Source organism: Colobus angolensis, unplaced genomic scaffold (assembly GCF_000951035.1).
Source record: "Colobus angolensis palliatus isolate OR3802 unplaced genomic scaffold, Cang.pa_1.0 Scaffold48, whole genome shotgun sequence".
In the NCBI taxonomy this organism is placed as follows: domain Eukaryota; kingdom Metazoa; phylum Chordata; class Mammalia; order Primates; family Cercopithecidae; genus Colobus; species Colobus angolensis.
In genome coordinates this window covers 13,543,432-13,561,356 of record NW_012118265.1, presented here as the reverse complement: position 1 = coordinate 13,561,356, position 17,925 = coordinate 13,543,432, and the positions used below count along the sequence as shown (strand labels likewise).

The 17,925-nt window shown below is 40.1% G+C and overlaps 1 protein-coding gene across 7 annotated transcripts in view; it reads right to left on the bottom strand.

Annotated features, from left to right (window-relative positions):
- Positions 1-4,906: 4,906 nt before the first annotated feature.
- The window catches only part of LOC105523974 (schwannomin-interacting protein 1), an 833,968-nt gene continuing 820,949 nt past the window's right edge, over positions 4,907-17,925 (bottom strand). For 6 of the 7 annotated variants that reach the window (XM_011959051.1, XM_011959053.1, XM_011959054.1 and 3 more), the window contains 5 exons: positions 16,003-16,120; positions 14,428-14,625; positions 13,405-13,528; positions 10,094-10,187; positions 4,907-5,550 (listed from right to left, as the gene is read on the bottom strand). In XM_011959051.1, coding sequence (XP_011814441.1) covers positions 5,499-5,550; positions 10,094-10,187; positions 13,405-13,528; positions 14,428-14,625; positions 16,003-16,120 — 586 coding nt within the window. In that variant the 3' untranslated portion in view covers positions 4,907-5,498. Of the gene's footprint in view, positions 5,551-9,737; positions 10,188-13,404; positions 13,529-14,427; positions 14,626-16,002; positions 16,121-17,925 lie in introns of those variants that run through there. The other variant, XM_011959055.1, reaches the window with a different exon arrangement.

Here is a 17,925-nt window from a genome sequence, read left to right as displayed (position 1 = left end):
AAGGACTGTGTTACAACCATAGGCAGAACATTGTTCTAGAACAGAGAAATGTACAGAAAGAAATTTGCTACAAAAAAGAATTTCTTATGATCAATTAGTCTTGGTGAATCATTTCTTACCAAAGCTACCAAATGAAATGGCTTTAGGACACTCACTCAGAAATTAAAAGGATATTTTCATTTTGCATAGCCAGGCCATTAATTCATGAATTATTTAATATAATGTTAATTTATACTGACAATTGACAATAAGCCTCAATTAAAATATCCTGAAAAACTCACTACCCATCAACCTATCTCATAATGAATGTGTAATATCCTATTTAGAAAAAATAAATGAACACCAATGCAAATGGTAATTGTATATTGTATTTTGTAAGCATCAGAATTCAGCTGGGGTGGCAATAATCAAAGTGTGGTCTTAAAGATCATAGAAACCTAAGACTTTTCCAGCTAGACACCAAATAGGTCTCCTGTTGTCACTTAACAATATTTGTGTTTCTGGCATCATCATAAATTCCATATTCTTGTTTCTGGCATGAATTGTTTGTTCATGACAAATTTCATTTAGATCAACTTCTGATTTCTGTCCTAATGGCTAAAGGAAAAGATGGAGCAGGGGAAAAGATTTGAACTAAACCGAAGAGGTCCGTTAACTGACAAAAGAGTCAGTCTCTGACCTAGAGATGATTTTCTATAGAAAAGAAGCAGTGTAGCGTGGTGGTTAAGAGCACAAGGTTTGTCTAACTGGGTCTGAGTTTCAGCTCTTTCTTAAACGATTATGGCTGTCCTTGTTAAGGACTTGCATTACTTAGTGTAATGCTAGCTGCTGTAACAGATTCAATGCAGTATAAAGGCGCAAATGTAATCATAGTTTATTTTTCACTTTTTTTTTTTTTTTTCAGTTTGAGGTGAATCCTATTGGATGGCAGGTAACTCTCTCCATGCAGTGAGTCAGGAACCCAGATTTTTTCCATCTGGTGGCTCTGCATCCCTCTAGGTTCTTGTGATTATAGCTGGTACAAGGAGAAAGAGAATGGAGAGGGCAAACCCTTTCTTCCAAGCCTTGGCTAGAATTAAGGCACATCACATCCACTGACATTCCATTGGTAAAAACGTATCATGGGATCACATCTAGGGCCAAGGGGCAGAGGGCTGGGAATGTCTCTGTCTCTCTAGCCATTTCGCAATAACAATTCCAAAACTATAAACATGGTGGAAAGGTATGAATTTTAGCAGATCGGTAGTTAAAAGGGCTGTTTATCAGAGATGACAAATTCTGTGGAAGGAAATTTTTCAGATCTTAGATTAGATTTGAGGATAACTGAGGGATTAAAAAAAAATCAACCAGTCGTGGTGGATTAAACTTGAGAACAGTGAGATTAAATCTGAAGGAAAGTCAGTCCCAGGGGCTGATCCCTCAGCTAAGAGGAGAGGCATCATACATCAGAAGAGTAGAGTGACGTCAGTTAACAGAGGCGTCAAAAGGCAGAGTCCTAATGATTAGAGCTTCTCATTGGGCCAGTCTTCAAGGGAGGACTGTCTGCTTGGCTCTGTGCTGGGGGCTACAGTTACAAGGGTGGCTGAAGTTTGCCTCTACCCTCAAAGAGGAAATAGAGAAAAATCTGTACTCAGGAGGTAGAGGAGAGCTTTTGGAGGCTAAAAGTGTGTGTGTGTGCACACATGTGTGTGTGACAGACAGAGAGAGAGAGAGGCTCTAGTTGAATCTTTGAAGATGAAAATGTGTTGGTGTGGTCAAATTTCATTGCAAGGAATCAAACTTCTCTGCAATTGCCCCTCCTGGTCTTCCCTGCCTTAATTAGCTCTCTGTACTCTGAAGTATTTAAGCAGTACCAAGGAATGGTTAAAGAAAAAGTGAGGTAATCACAGAATAAAAGGTATAAATAGATGTTAAGTACAAGCATAATTATTGGATCACTGTTTCTGGTGGCAGAAATCTGAAAAGATTCTTAATGTCCATCATTAAATGGAATGGCTGAATAAGGTATGTTCCACCAACACTGGGGATTACTACAAAGGTATTAACAAGAATGACTTTGGGCCGGTCACGGTGGCTTACGCCTATAATCTCAGCACTTTGGGAGGCCGAAGTGGGTAGACTACCTACAGTCAGAAGTTCAAGACCAGCCTGGCTAACATGGTGAAACCCCGTCTCTACTAAAAATACAAAAATTAGCCGGGTGTGGTGGTACACACCTGTAATCCCAGCCACTCAGGAGGTTGAGGGAGAATTGCTTGAACCTGGGAGGTGGAGGTTGCACTAAGCTGAGATTGTGCCACTGCACTCCAGCCTAGGCAACACAGCGAGGCTCTGGCTCAAAAAAAAAAGAAAACAGTGACTTTGATCTATATGTCCTGACCTGGAAAGATGTCTATGGATAAAGCAAGCTACAGAGATCCTACCTTTGTAAAGACAAATGGAAATATAAAACCCTATGCGTGTGTATCTGTATAAGCATAGAGAAATGTGTTAGAATGCATTCCAAGTTTTAGCACTGGTATTTGGAGGAGGGAGTGGGACTTGCAATTATTAACTTTTCCCTTAAGCATCACTGTTTTATAAATTAATAATTAATAAACAGGAAACAAAACTACAAGGATGCTTAAATCTCAGAAACTGGTAAAATTCAGAATGTTCCCACCACCTGAGCTCTGATCATTTACTTTTTATTCAACATTTATTTATTCAGTATTTCCTGGGTGTCAGGTGCCTTCATAAACATTATTCAGTCTTTATAATAATCTGAGGAGACGGTATTTACAGGTGATGAGATAAGACACAGACAGCTTTAGGAACTTGCTCAGGGTCAAATCCGTGGGAAGATGGAGTCAGCATTTGTGGTCAGTCCCTTCTGGCCTCAGAGCCTGCACACTCTCATCTACTCCTCACTCTCTAAAAATGGGGAAGAGAAGCAGAACTTGATTTTTGAGGTTGGTTAGTCTAGCATTCTAAGCCGGTAAAGGTCCTAGTTTACATGTGGAAGGATGATCTACAGCAGGTAAGAATCCTGTTGGATATAATCCCAGTCCTTGCTGACAAGCGTAAGCAAAATTACTGGAAAGACTCAAAGAATTCCCTTAGAGAGTGACATTTCAACCACGGGCAGAGAAGGTTGAAAGGAGCACCAGTAAATTGAATGTAATTCTCCTCTGAGTATCTCAGGGCATGGTGGGAAGAACAGTTGTACTATCAGCTAGGCTTTGACCCAGAGGTATTCTGAGAGGCCCTTTGTGGGTATAATCTCATTTTCTCTCTTCTCCAGTTGGGAGCTTTTCGGTTATGATTATGGGCTTCAAACAATTAGAAGAACTTAGAGGTCATGAATTTCTTTACAACATGCATTTCTAGCCAGAGATTGCATGGCTTAAGACACAGAGAAAATGCATTTCTAAATTTTTACTGGAACTGGCAAGGATTTTAAAATGTAAGTCTTTTGTGGTGGGCTGAGTTTTAGCCCCAGGGCTCCAGGTTGTGAGTGCCACCACAGGAGGTTCAGAAGGTCACACTACCTTCTCTTGCTTGGACACAGGCATTTTCCATAGCACTCTTTCCAGCTCTGCTCTCCCCACAGATTGCAAACTAATAGGAATATAATATTTTTTTAATTAGAAAAAAACTAGATACTTAGAAACATGGTTTAACAAAGCTAAAGGAAAGAAGAAAGTGGAAGGCAATGGTTCTCAACATGAGAATCTCCTGGAGACCTTTAAATGCCTCAGTGCCCAGGCTATACCGCAGACCATTTAAGTCAGTCCATGGGGGCAGGACCCAGGCACCAGTGGTTTCTAAAGCTCTCCAGGTGGTTCCACTGTGCAGCTAGAGACAAGAGCCACTGGCTCACTGACCAACATTCTCACCCAGTAGAAGCAGCAATGACGGTCCAGCAGCTGTGCTTGGATTCACAGGGCTAGGATCACCCCAGGAGATCCCTGACAGCTGGTGTGGGAATTCAGGGCCCAGTTAGAGACCTTTGGGCAGCCTAGGGCCCCACTCTTAAGCTCAGTAGCGAGCAGCAACCTGTCCTCCTCAACAGCCAACTCACGAAAACCAAAATATATTTACGAACTGTGTTCTTTTTCTATTCTAAATGGAAATAACTTGTTTGAGGTCCATAAAAAATGACTAGTGTTACAATTTAAGATTACCTATTTTGCGAAACAGAAGGCTGTCTAGGAACATTGGCAAATCTTTTTAATTCCTTACAATACTTAGGATCTGAGTATTTTTGAGAAAGGAAAATGGAGACAGTTGTCTAAAGTTCTGTCTTCAGATTACATCATGGACCTTGGAGTGAAACCAGGTGGTCCGTGGGTGGTTCTGGAATGTTGAATTGTTCATCTTTGCTTTAGCTTATGGTTCCCTGATCACTACATGAATATTAGCTAATTAAATCTATTTTCTGAAACTCTCCACTTATTAAGAAACAGTCTGTAACTGCTTTAGACTTTGTTCAAATCTTCTTTCATGAGACCAACAGAATGGTTAAAAATTTGAAAATAGCAACAACGGGCCTTGGAGAAAGAGTAAATGCAAGTATCATTCGTTCACATGGTGAATTTAGTAAATGGAGTTTGATACAATCATAGTGCCCTAACAAGACCAGCAGCTATTAAATACTAACGTGCTACAATTCCAGATGGATCACTTAAGCAGTAACAGAAGTGCAGGCTCTGATGCTACTGACCTTTGGTGTTCTTTGGATCACTCTCTCACACACACATACTCACAGACACGCACTCACACTCATAATTTTCTGGGCAATTTGCCACCTTGTGTGTCCTCTAGAGCAATTAGTTTTTTCACTGACAAAAGTTTCCTGGTGGGGAATTTAGTTGGAGAGGGGTTAAGCCAGTATAAGGCTTGCTAGTGAGCAAAAAGACATATCATATGAAACAAAGTTTTAATTTTTATTTTACATATTTATACATAAAACTTTCAAGGAACCCTCTGAATCCAACAGAATGTTAATAGCACATCTAAAAAGGAACTTCAGGTAGTCAACATTCACAAAATGTTGAAAACTGAGTAAAATATACATATTACGGAGAGCTACAACTTTACTACGAGGCAGGCATGTATTTTTTGACTTGTATAGCACCGTCATTTACAGTTCTTCTTTAAAACTACAGTGAAGAATGAAAAGTAGTCAATGGGAAAATACTGTTCCAACTTAAAATCTCTAAACAAATAAAAATAAAGTTAAAACTACTCTCTTTTATTAACCATGATTTGTGGTGGTGTCAGTAATGTACATTTTTTGTAACAATATTTTATTAAAATGCCTGATATTAAGTGGCACAAGTAAAAAATTAAAATAAATTAAGAAGCAAAGGCCAATCACTGGACATTAAGCTTCAGACATTATCAATGACTAACACTGATATTTGTTTGTTTCTGCACCACCTTTAGCAACAGCATTTTTACAACCACAGAAGCAAAATAAATTCTAGCTTGTTCTCTGGTTGAATGGCTTCTTTTCACTTTGCAGGCATTTTCTCTGCCATGTGCTTCTGCTGACTTTCAGCATGTCTGTAAAATAATTAATACAATTATTTAGCATTATGTAGAAAGATCCAAACTGCTTTTCAGTCAATAGCTACAGTATCCTGCAAACTGAAGTTCAGAGTTACTGACAGTGAAATACATGAGAATCAAGAAAAAGTACGTTATTCAAACTCTTTGGACTCTGATTTGAACTCTTTTATTTTTACATTTTGTGTATGATTCCTTTTATTTAGTAAGCCACTGGATGAACCTAAGACTTACAGACATTACTACTTTTAAGAAGAAAAGTTATGTTTGAAAATGAAAAGAAATAAACATCTGGGATACTTTTATCAACAAATATTAAATATGTGTCTTCCATGGGTCTCGATACTGGGGATTTGATGGTAAGCAAGACAATGAGGTCTTTGTTCTCATGGGGAATATGTTCCAGTGGAGAGAGATAGGAAAGGAATAAATAGCAAACAAGGAAGTAACAGATGGAAATAAGCATGAAGCCAAAAGTCGAAACAAGGTGTTCTGATGAGAGTAACTGAGTGGCTACTTATATCTAAGGACACATGCAGACACAGACCTAGATATTAACTAAGACTCCTGACAGAAACCTGGAGCCAAAAATCTAATTCACTTCTGCAAAAGCCAATGTCTAACAAATGGCAGGTCTTCATGGATGTAAAGATATTCCATGTTTGCATATTTTTTCCCCCAATTAATCCTAAGGGGAAATGGTCATGGTCTTGGCAGTGAGGATAGGGTGAGTCTTCTTACTTATCAAGCTCTATTATGGGCCAGGTCTGGTGGCTCACGCCTGTAATTCCAGCACCCTGGGAGGCGAGGCTGGTGGATCACGCGAGGTCAGGAGTTTGAGACCAGCCTGACCAACATGGTAAAACCCTGTCTTTACTGAAAATACAAAAATTAGCTGGGCATGGTGGTGTGTGCCTGTAATCCCAGCTATTCAGGAGGCTGAGGCAGGAAAATTGCTTGAACCCGGGAGGCCGTGGTTCTAGTGAGCCGAGACCATGCCATTGCACTCCAGCCTGGGTGACAAGAGTGAAACTGCATCTCAAAAAACAAACAAACAAACAAACAAAACCAAAACAAGCTTTATTATGACCTGTGAACCCAAAAATAGGCCAGTGAAGCAGCTAGACAGTGGGGCAGAGGGGGAGGAGTGTGACCAAGCTGTTTACATCACTTGAATGGTCATTTCTCAGAGAACGGTGGCGTTTGAAGGCTGCAAAGGACAATGGTTTTAAAGGACGATTTTAGGAAATGATAAATTTGGCAAGAGGAAAACATCTAGGGCTGTGGATTCCAGCTATAATAAAAGGTTTAGGCATAGTTTGTGTGCTGCCTGGACTTCAGTAGTCAGTGATGTCAAGTTGAACTCACTGGTTTTATGCAGAGCGTGTCATATCAGGGAAGACAAACTATAAATACTTTCAGAAACAGGGGAGTGACAAGAGTGTCCTTGCCACACTCAGCAGCCCATCAATAAATGGCACTATTCAACTAACATTAAAGGTACTCAGGAAAAAGTACCTTATCAATAGCTTTCCATTCCTTAAAAAATCTGTCCCCTTTAGCAGAACATCTCATGGCCCTGTTGATGTGTAACAAGAATCAAACATTTTCATAACTAACTCATATGCCTCACTTAAGCAAATCCAGATCAAGATATTTTGATGCCTAGTGAACTTGATTCCACTGTAGCTAATTACATTACAGTTCTCACAGCAATTTTAAAATATACTACTCTGTACATGTACATGCACACACACACTCCTATGCACATGCACACACATACATCAAAATGTTTTCCAAGAAGGAAAGCAGAACAGATGGCACACAACTTCAGAAAATATTGAAAGTTGGGTAATTCTTTGAGACATAAATAAAATAGTGAATTTCATTAAAATTTTAAACAAAGGAGGGAAAGAGTTTCAGTCCATAAAACTAAAAGGTTCTTATCAGCAAGTTATATAAGAATCCCTATTAGGATTTGTTTCACTGAAGCCCCACCAGAACTCTTTCTTTTTTTTTAAATCAACAATTGCTATTGAGGGCTTACTATGTGCCCAGCAGGCCCTGTGCTAGGCTCTGGGGACACAGTAATGAATGAAAATGACCTCACCTCTGTTTTCAGGGAATTCATAGTCAGATGGGGAGAGACAGCAGACAAAGGAAACACAGTGCCATAAGGCTCCACATGACAGAGATGAGATGCTGTTAGGAACACTGAGGAGAAGGTCTTAACACAGTCTTATGATCAAAAGCAGGTCATATAATTGCTGGTGCTGTTTTGTAGATGCACCACATGGCTGTTCATGTGCTGGAAACATGCCAGCATGGAATGACCCTGACACGCCAGGGTCAACTCGCCTGGGAATAGTCCTGATTTACATGGAGGTGTAATAAGTTTAATGCACTGACAATCCACATGAGGAGAATGAATGCCAAAGAGCCAAGTGTTTGGAGGTCAGGGACGGCTTCTCCAAAGAAGCATCATCTAAACCTGTGGTTCCCAAATTTGGCTGTGCATGAGAATTATCTAGAAGCTTTAAAAAAATTCTCATGCCCAGGCTAGCCCACAAGAATAATTAAATAAGAATATCTGGGGTAGGATCCGGGCATCACTATTTTATAAGCCTCTCCACATGGTTGTGTTGTGCAACCCAAATTGAGAACTACTGATGAATGGACATCTGGAATAGTAGGAGTTGTACAGGTAAAGGGAAGAGGTGGACCACATGTCCCAGCAGTCCCCACAGCTACCCCCTCCGCCTTCTGAGATCTGGCTGCAGGACTCTGGGGCTGCTGCCTTTAGGGATGTTTAGGTATCCTCAGGTCCCTCCAATGAGGAAAGTTACTTTTCTGCAGCCAAGAGCAGATGTAGAAGCTTCTTCTCACCAAGAGAAAGGCTAGGCAAGGACATCATGTCCCTGGGGCCCATGGTAGGACTGCCCCAATTCAAAGGATGCCACTAACACCTTTAAATTAGTGACTCCTCTCCTTTTAACTCCATGGTTTTGCCTGCCCTGTTTCCGATGGTCACACCATCTGAAAGTTATAAAAACATACACTGCAAACCTAAGTATTAGCCTAACACTTAGAGAGAAGAGGCGGGGCCTCTCACCATCCTCCTTGCCAAAAAGAAATGCCAATACTACTTTGAGAGACAGAGAAAAGATCTCTGCTGTCACAGGTAAATCATAGTTTACAAGAGTTTATATATTTTTCAAAAAAAAGTAGGTCCTGATTGTATATTTTACCATTGATGTCCCATAATCTTAACACCTGCGTGCAAACTTCTCGAACTAACAAAAAAGGGATGTTTTATAATTGCTGGTGGTGTAGTGCCTGAAGACATCTTTAGACGGCAATAATATTATTTGAGTGTTATTGTGATATTTCAGATGCAGGCAAATATGTTCAAAGAGTATGAGAAGGCTTACTGTTTCGTTTTGTTTTTGGCTAGGGATAGGGCAATATAATATGTAAAACATACAAAACAGTGCTGCCCGTAACTCTTAAAAAAGAAAGCTTAAACATATTTTTCCACCATTTTGCTACTAAAACTATTTTTTATATCATTGCATCATTAGACAATTATTTAACCCAGCATTACACATTGAGATGAGGTCCTATGGTAGGTGCTGGGAGCATTATTATCACTACATATGTTTTCAAGTTTCTCTGGGATTGTTGTAGATCATGTGGTTAATTCCTTACATCATTGTGACAAGAGGTGTTCCTTCTTTGGAGAGCCTTCTACTCTCTAAATACTATTTCTGGGATTAATAGCAATTACTGTCTCTTGGTTTAAAGATTCCATATGGACCGTCTCAGAAAAGATGCCATAGTAAATATGTGCTCATAGGAATGTTTACAGCATTCCATGTACTTTATATGCTTACAGTGATAAGCTTTACTGCAAGGAAATCTGTAAAATGCAAAATTTTGACCAGCATTAGCCTAGTTTCCTTGTCCCCTAGGAAGGGAAGCATTCTTTTTACCTCTTTAAAAAGAGGAAGTTGGAGCAAAGCCCAGCTAAAAACTCAAGTCCTGGAGTTTCCCTACGGTGAGAACAATCTGGTGGCACTGTGGCTGCAGAGAGATGCCAGTGTCCCTGCCTTCTGGACATGGCAGAGGCGATCAAGAACTGGATCATATAAGAGCTTGTGCTTTGGAGAACTCATCACATGGCTGCTTGTGCTGGAAACATGCCAGCATGACATGGCTTATGCCCAGCTTCCCAGGGGACAGTCCTTCAAGGTAAAGTCCTCCAAGACCAGAACTACTGACCTGATTTAGGTGGAGATGTGAGAAGTAATGCACTGACAATTAATCACAAGTGGGGGATGGTTGCTAACAAGCATGCATTTGGTAGGGACAATGGAATTCTGCTTCTCCTCCATCTGAACAGCTGGCACCAGCAAAGGCAAGGTGAGTTATTCATGGAAGTAGAGGAAGAAGTTCTCTAGAGCTAGTTTTTGCCTAATGCTTAGATTTCAGACCACCCTGGGCTTCTTTTCTTCTTTGGCAAGAGTGAAGCCACACTGACCTGGTCAAGTCTTCGATGTCCACCAGCATGGCATCCTGCTCTGTGTGCAGCTCATCTCGGATGAGAAGCAGCTGGACCAACTCTTCATTCAAGCCTGTGGCAAATAAAAGAGCATTTAAAAACAGATAAAACTGCCTCCAAGTCAGAATGTGTAACTATTTACAAACCAGTATACACACAAACAGCTACACATAATAGGAAAGATATTTTTGTAAAAGGTTAGACTTCTTATGTTGCAGAAACATATCTAATTTGCATAATTATAGAGGTGTGGGAAGAAAAGGAGTCAAGTAGGAACTATTTCCAATTACCTTCATATTAAGGTGGGAAAATAAATGTTAGCTGTTAGGAGACTAGCTTGTTAGAAAAAGCAGGTTTTGTTTTGAAGAAATGTGAACAAAGCCTGGAGCACATTAAGTTTTCCATCCTTCAGCTTCAGGACGCTACCCTCACACTGACAGTCAGGAGGGCCTCGAGGCCTGACTACTACATCAGATGCCGGCTAAAAGGAAGATATGCCAGGCGTGCTCAAAGCCTTCACACGGCCTTAGGAAAGGAGAAGCCCTAGGTGCAGGTTGTTTTAGGAGGAAGTATTATCTGAAAATATTGGAAAGTCAGATTTGTAATATAGTTAGATATGCAAGACCTGAAGAAATAACCCCTGAAATTTCTAAACAACAGGGTGCCAAGGAAAATATTACTTAAGACTCTTTCTTTCTCTTTTTCTTTCTTTCTTTCTTTCTCTTTCTTTCTTTCTTTTTTCTTTCTTTCTTTCTTTCTTTTTCTTTCTTTCTTTCTTTTCTTTCTCTTTCTTTCTTTCTTTCTTTTTTCTTTATTTCCTTCTTTCTTTCTTTCTTTCTCTTTCTTTCTTTTCCTTTCTCTCTCTCTCTCTTTCCCTCCCTCCCTTCCTTCCTTCCTTCCTTCTTTCTTTCCTTCCTTCCTTCCTTCCTTCCTTCCTTCCTTCCTTCCTTCCTTCCTTCCTTCCTTCCTTCCTTCCTTCCTTCCTTCCTTCCTTCCTTCTTTCCTTCTTTCCTTCTTTCCTTCCTTCCAAGACAGGGTTTTGGCTTGCTAGCCAGGATGGTCTTGATCTCCTGACCTCGTGATCTGCCCGCCTCGGTCTCCCAAAGTGCTGGGATTACAGGTGTGAACCATTGCACTCGGGCCCAAAATATTTCTAATCTTTCTGAAATCAGTGCACTGGGTTAATTGGACTCCTGCCACTGAAAAACATGAACAAGCAAAAGCTCTCTCTTGCTTTTTGCCTCAGAGAAGCTAAGCATTACAGCTGCAGGTCCCAGACACATGGAAGACAGTACCCATCTAGCAAGAGCTCTAGGCAGGGAAACAAAAGATAGAATGGGGGTGATCAGACAGGTCCCCCCTGGAAATGCTTTTAGATATCCTGACTTCAAATGATGCATTTATCTGCCTTTAGGTCAAACTAGTTTCCAATTATAAAAGGAGAGCAAAACAAAAAAAAAAAAAAAAAAAAAATCACACAAAGAGGTCTAAAATTTCATCTGTTCCTGAAAAAGACTAGATGGCAATTTTAGTGTTTAAAAGTCTAAGGAAGATGTTTTAGTGGTAAAATATCAGAAAGCGTTTTCAGTACTTGAAAGAATAACAACTCTAGTAATTAATTTTCAACTAAAATTAAAATGTAGTTGTAGAATTTTTAAAAAATCCTGTGAATCTATGGTTTCTTAATCAAAATGTTTGACTCTTTCTCTTAATTTTAGAACAATATTCCATGTGTTAACTTGGCACTGAATATATCCAATTTTTTATTTGGATCTTGTGGAAAAATTTCATTTTTTCCAGTGTGCACTTGGGTAGCCTTTTATACTATCACTTAGTAGAGTGTCTACATATCTGAACCCTTAATGCATAGAATTTTTTTTCCAATATGAAGTTTTAAGCTTTTTATTATGGAAAATTTTCAAACTGTTACAAAAGCAGAGAAAACGGTTTAATGAATTTCCATGTATCTAACTAGCTTTAACAATTTTGAACTCATGGCCAAGCTTGGATCATTTCTCCGACTTCTACTGGATTATTTTAAAGCAAATTCCAGCTATCACATTATTTTATCTGTAAATGCTTTAGTATGTATGTCTAAAAGACAGGGGCTTTTCTTTTCTTTTCTTTTTTAGAGATGGAGGCTCGCTGTGTCACCCAGGCTGGAGTGCAGTGGCGCAATCTCGGCTCACTGCAAGCTCCACCTCCTAGGTTCATGCCATTCTCCTGCCTCAGCCTCCTGAGTGGGTGGGACTACAGACGTCCGCCACCATGCCCGGCTAATTTTTTGTATTTTTAATAGAGATGGGGTTTCACCGTGTTAGCCAGGATGGTCTCGATCTCCTGACCTCATGATCCGCCCGCCTCGGCCTCTCAAAGTGCTGGGATTATAGGCGTGAGCCACCGTGCCTGGTCGGCTTTTCCTTTTTAAATTCACATAACTGCAACACCTTTATCACACCTAAAATAAATCAATCTTTGCTAAAACATTCAGTTAGTATTCAAATTTCCCTGTTTGGCTCATAAATGCTCTTTTCTTTTTATAGTTGGTTTATCTGAATGCATTTGGTTGGCATATCTCTTGAATTTCTTTTAATCTGTAATATCATATAATTATACAGACTCATTCCTCCCTGGGGCTGAAGAGATTGTGAATTTATCTGGCTTAACCAAACTGCCTAAGTGAGAATGTTCTCTCTTTCATCAGGTCAAGCAGACTGCCTATTCTCTGCATGACCAATCACCTTGAGTGAGCACCGCTCACCATTCCCTGTGGCCACTTCTGTTAAAGGTCTTTCTTTACTCTGGAGAGAAAAGTCCGTATTTTGTCACCCTGTAATTTTCACATATTGGTTCCACACACTTCTACCATCTGGAGTCTCAGGAAATGTGTCTAACTTAATTTTATTGATGATGATGATACCTATGATGAATGTGTATACAACTAAAGTAGAAAGCATACTTGTACAGCAAATGACTTGCAGCTACTGAATTGTGTTCCAGAAACAGGTGTTGTAAGTCAGGTACATGCACTGTGCTAGGAGTTGGGGATTTAAAATAAATAAAAGGGACCTGTAACTATTGTGAATCTTTAAAAATTCTTAAAGCTTCTGAACATTTTACAGCTAAAACAAATAACAACAACAAAAAAGAGCCTTGTAATTCTCTTATTTTCGATGCAATCACACAGGAACCCAATGAATTGTTGTATGAAAAAATTGGACCAAGGAAGTAGCACTATTCCACGATGTTTTACATTGAATATCCTATTTTCAAGCATATCTTACACTTACTTTCTATCTGGGAATGGAGATCATTGACTATCACTTGTAGCTGCCCAATAGTCATGTCTCTCAGGTCGGTGGGTTTTAAACTTCTTTTCATCAAGCATTCACTTATATGAGGCATGTGTGGCAGCTGAAGATACAAAGGGGAAGAAATGGAGGAGTGAATAGAGCCACAAACACACTGAACGTAAGACCCAGTTTTCTCTTAAAAGACTCACTCATCCACCCACTGCAATCCAGTGATTAAAAGCTTTCCCAGGCTGTGTCTTTCCCAGTGTGGGGCCCTACATCCACACTACATTACCTAATACGCAATTGGCATCAAAGCACAACACTCCCAGCATCAAAAGCTTTTTGACTGGTTGTGAGTCAATGTTATAGCCACAAATGAATTACCAAGGAATATCAATAATATCGATGACATGGAAAAAATTAGTATCAGCTACTATTTAATAATTTATACCATGCTATAAGTACTGTGCTATGTGCTTTGAATACTTTATCTCACTGAATCCTCACAATCATACTCTGACACGGGCATTACATCCCCATTTTATAGATGAGAAAACTGAGACTTCAGTAACTTGCTTAGAACTTCATAACAGGTCAATGGCAGAGCTAGACTTAAACTCCAAAGTCCAGGACTCCTGTTCACTATGCTATATTGTTTTCATTGAAACATGAGAATAAGAATTATAGCAATAGTAAGTTTGCCAGGACCAGTAGGTTCTTAGACTGAGATTGCTTTAAAGGAATTTAAATATTCCCATGACAGCTAATATTGTTCCTAAGAAACAGTAGATATCAATCAAGAGCAAACTTTACTTTCGTGAAATCTATTGCTTATGTATTTTTCAGGGCTACAGTAGGAAGGAAAAAGAAACAAACTTAATCATTTCTCAATGACAGGACTTTTTACAAACTGCCTTAGAGAAACCCAAGTTTGCATAATTCTGGGAAAGGACTGGGACAGTGTCAACCATTTCTGGCCCCCAAACTCTTTCTTGCATTTCAGCTTTTGCTGCTTACAAGATCAGCGACGGGAGACTTTTTCCTGTTCTGTTTCTCCACTTCTACTTGCATTTTGGCCATTGGTTTGGCCATGGCAAGGGCCATTTTGGCTTCAGCTTGCAATTTCTTTTGCCTTGTAAGGAAGTCCATGTCATCCAAGGATTCAGACTCCTCTTCAGTAGTGTCTCTATCAGAATAGGAAGAACTCTGTTTGCTCTGTAAAGGGAAAAAGAACAGCCTGAGCCTTCCATGCATGCCAGCTAGCATCCACTTAGAGATGGGCTAAAATACCCTCTGAGCCTTCTCCCAGAGCAGCTCAGAGTTTCCTCCATCAATGTGACTTGCTGCTTGAGTTGATAAATCTCAAGTAACATAAAAAGGGTCGAGTTTAAAATAGATTTTAGCATAAACAGAGAGACCAGTATAGTTAATAATGGGAAATATATTTGTAACAACTTTGAAATATGTCTTTGATTCTTGGTCTCAAAACTTTCCTGAAGTGACCAGACATAAGAAAATATTGACTCAGAGTCAAGGCCCTATGTAGGTTCTTTGAGTGGACAGGATCTCAGGTATCCAATGATGTTCTGATGTCGCATTGCACTCAATGACAACAGTTTCCTCTTTGTTGGTCTTTGGTAAAAAAGGCTATAGACAGACCGCACAGAGAGGAAATAATACCAGCAACAGGCACCCAAGATTATTCAGCCAACTTCTGTAATGTGAAGGAAAGACATGAGCTCATATTTCTAAGCCCAATAGGGAAGAACTGGATTTATTTATTATTTTCTCTTTATAATTTTTAGAGCATATCTAATTTCTCTCTCTTTCTGATACGGTTTGGCTGTGTACCCACCCAAATCTCATCCTGAATTGTAACTCCCACAATTCCCATGTGTCGTGGTAGGAACCCAGTGGGAGGTAATTGAATTATGGGGGTGAGTCTTTCCTGCACTGTTCTTATGATAGTGAATGAGTCTCACCAGATCCGATGGTTTTAAAAATGTAACATGTGACTTGCTCCTCCTTGCCTTCCGCCATGATTGCAAGGCCTCATTAGCCATGTGGAACTGGCTAAGTCCATTAAACCTCTTTCTTTTGTAAATTGCCCAGTCTCGGATATGTCTTTATCAGCAACATGAAAATGAACTACACCCTCTCTCTCGTTAGAGACAGGATCTCACTATGCTGCCCAGGCTGGAGTGCAGTGGTGTCATCATAGCTCACTGCAGCCTTGAACTCCTGGCTCAGGTGATCCTCCCGCCTCAGCCTCCTGAGTAGCTGGGACTATAGGCACCATGATCAGCTAATGTTTGTATCTTTTATAGAGACAGGGTTTTGCCATGTTGCCCAGGCTGGTGATTTCCGTAATGGTTTAATATGAAAATAGTTATTAGCTTTAAGAAAGCTTATATATCTCTATTTTATTACAACTTTGACTTTTTAATCATTGTCAAATTTTAGGAGCATGCAATTCCAAGAAACTTTTCTTTTTTAATCTCTGAAATGTTTGTTCCTGATTCACAATAGAAAAGAAGCTAAATGGCCAGGAAATCACAACACCGAGCTTCAGCTGGTGCTGTTTGGACTCACCATGGGAGACAAGGGGGTGTCCAAGCTGGTTTCAGTCTTACTGTCATCAGCATCACTGTCCTTATCACTGCCACTGTCGTTGACAAAGCATATCTGCAAGTTCATCCCACTCTGCAGTCTGGGCAGAAACAAACAGGACACTAGTTCTAGTTAGCTATTGTTTATTTGGCTTCAGCCAATAGAACTGTCTGATTTTGCTAACAGAGAGTAGTCTTATGTGTTCTTCACATGGGGGAGTGAGCAACCAATATTACTCTCCACGTCTAAATAACTCTTAGTAGAGGATTTTCCAATATTCTGTGAGTTTTTTCCTCGCCAGTTTCATGGTAAGTGAAAAATAATTTAAGGCCACATGTTAGAGCACCCAGCACAATATCAAATAGATAGTTGGCACACAATAAAAATGTGTTGAGTCTTTGAGTTTACAGTCCTGTCAATCAAGATGAATGGGGTCCTCAGGCAAATAAGGCTGTGTGGTGTCACCTAGAGTCCCGTCCCAGGGGACAATCAAAGACTCTCTCACTGGAGCCAGCATCCCAAGGCCACAACTCTCTGAAGAAAGACTCCTTTTCTCCCAAATAGACAGAATAGGGTCATCTGAAGGAAATCTTTAAGGCAGTTGCCAAAAGTCAACCGAGGGAGCTCATTTATATCCTTAAGAAAGAAAAACACCACACGTTCACACTTAAAAACATGTAAGGAAGCCCCAAACCCAGGCAGGAAGGTGCAGCCTTAGAACACAGCAAGGTTCTGCAGACCGCCTCCTGCACACAGAACCTCAGGGACAGAGACCTCTGGGAAGCCATTATATGTGTAGTGAATTCTGAAACTCCAGGGCTGATGTTGTTGGAAGCACAGTCACAAAGGGTAACCTCACCATGTAGCTGCCACTCGCAGGCCAGACTGCAAAGCCAACTTTTTGTCCTAACCTTCTTTTGAAGTTGAACACATTTCAATACTGTTTGGTGATAAAGCGTTTTTAAAGAAATAGTTTTCCTAGCATCTCTAGTAGCCCCAGTCTCTGTTTAAGTTTAGGGAAAGAAAAGGCAAAGGAGGTTCCTATACAAGAAGAGATCCCAAGGAAGGTGAGGTTTAGGGCAGAGGACGCTGCCAGGTTTAGGTCAGAGGACGCTGAATTTCTCTGGCATTATTACTGTCATTGGGAGAAATGTCAAGAACAACTTACCTGAGATTTGACTTTTCAATTCCAATGGTAGGAATGCTTTGTAGAAATTGCTCAGATCACTCATTTAAAGTGCTTCTTTTATTGAACACAACACAGAACCCAGAAAAAGAAAATCTGATTTAACACGGGAACCATAATTGTTATGGGTATGCGCTGCCACCTATTGTTAAATTCTATAATTACTGAAAATCCCAGCTTACAAACCCTGTTAAGAAAATGCAGCTGTTCCCTCAGTCTGCCCAGCTCTATTCACTCCCTACCCTCAAGGCACAGGCAAGGGGAGCCAGGCACAGAGCTAGGGCTTAGAAAGCAATACACCCCACTGTGAACATCTGAAGGTGTTTGGAGTGAGCTGAACTTAGGTTCTGAATCCTTACTTCTTTCTCCAGGCACATTACAAAAGCTCTATGACCCTCAGTTTCCTCATCTGTAAAATGGGTTGAATAGTAGCAAACCCAGTGTTATGCAGGAAGGATTAAAATAGTTCATTCAGAGCTTAGTGCAGGGCAAGTGACCTGCACATGTGAGTTGCTCTCCATTCTCTATTTGTTGAAAGTCTAAACAAAAGGAACAGAATTTTAGAGGTGAAGTGACTCTCTAAAGTCACTTACTCTAATGCCGCTTGTCCTGTCACAATAATCCCTGATGTAGAATCAACTCTCCGAGACGACACATTGTCTATTAGGCAGTTTGCTCTTCTATTGAGCTGGGATTTGCCGCCTTTTTACTTTCATCCA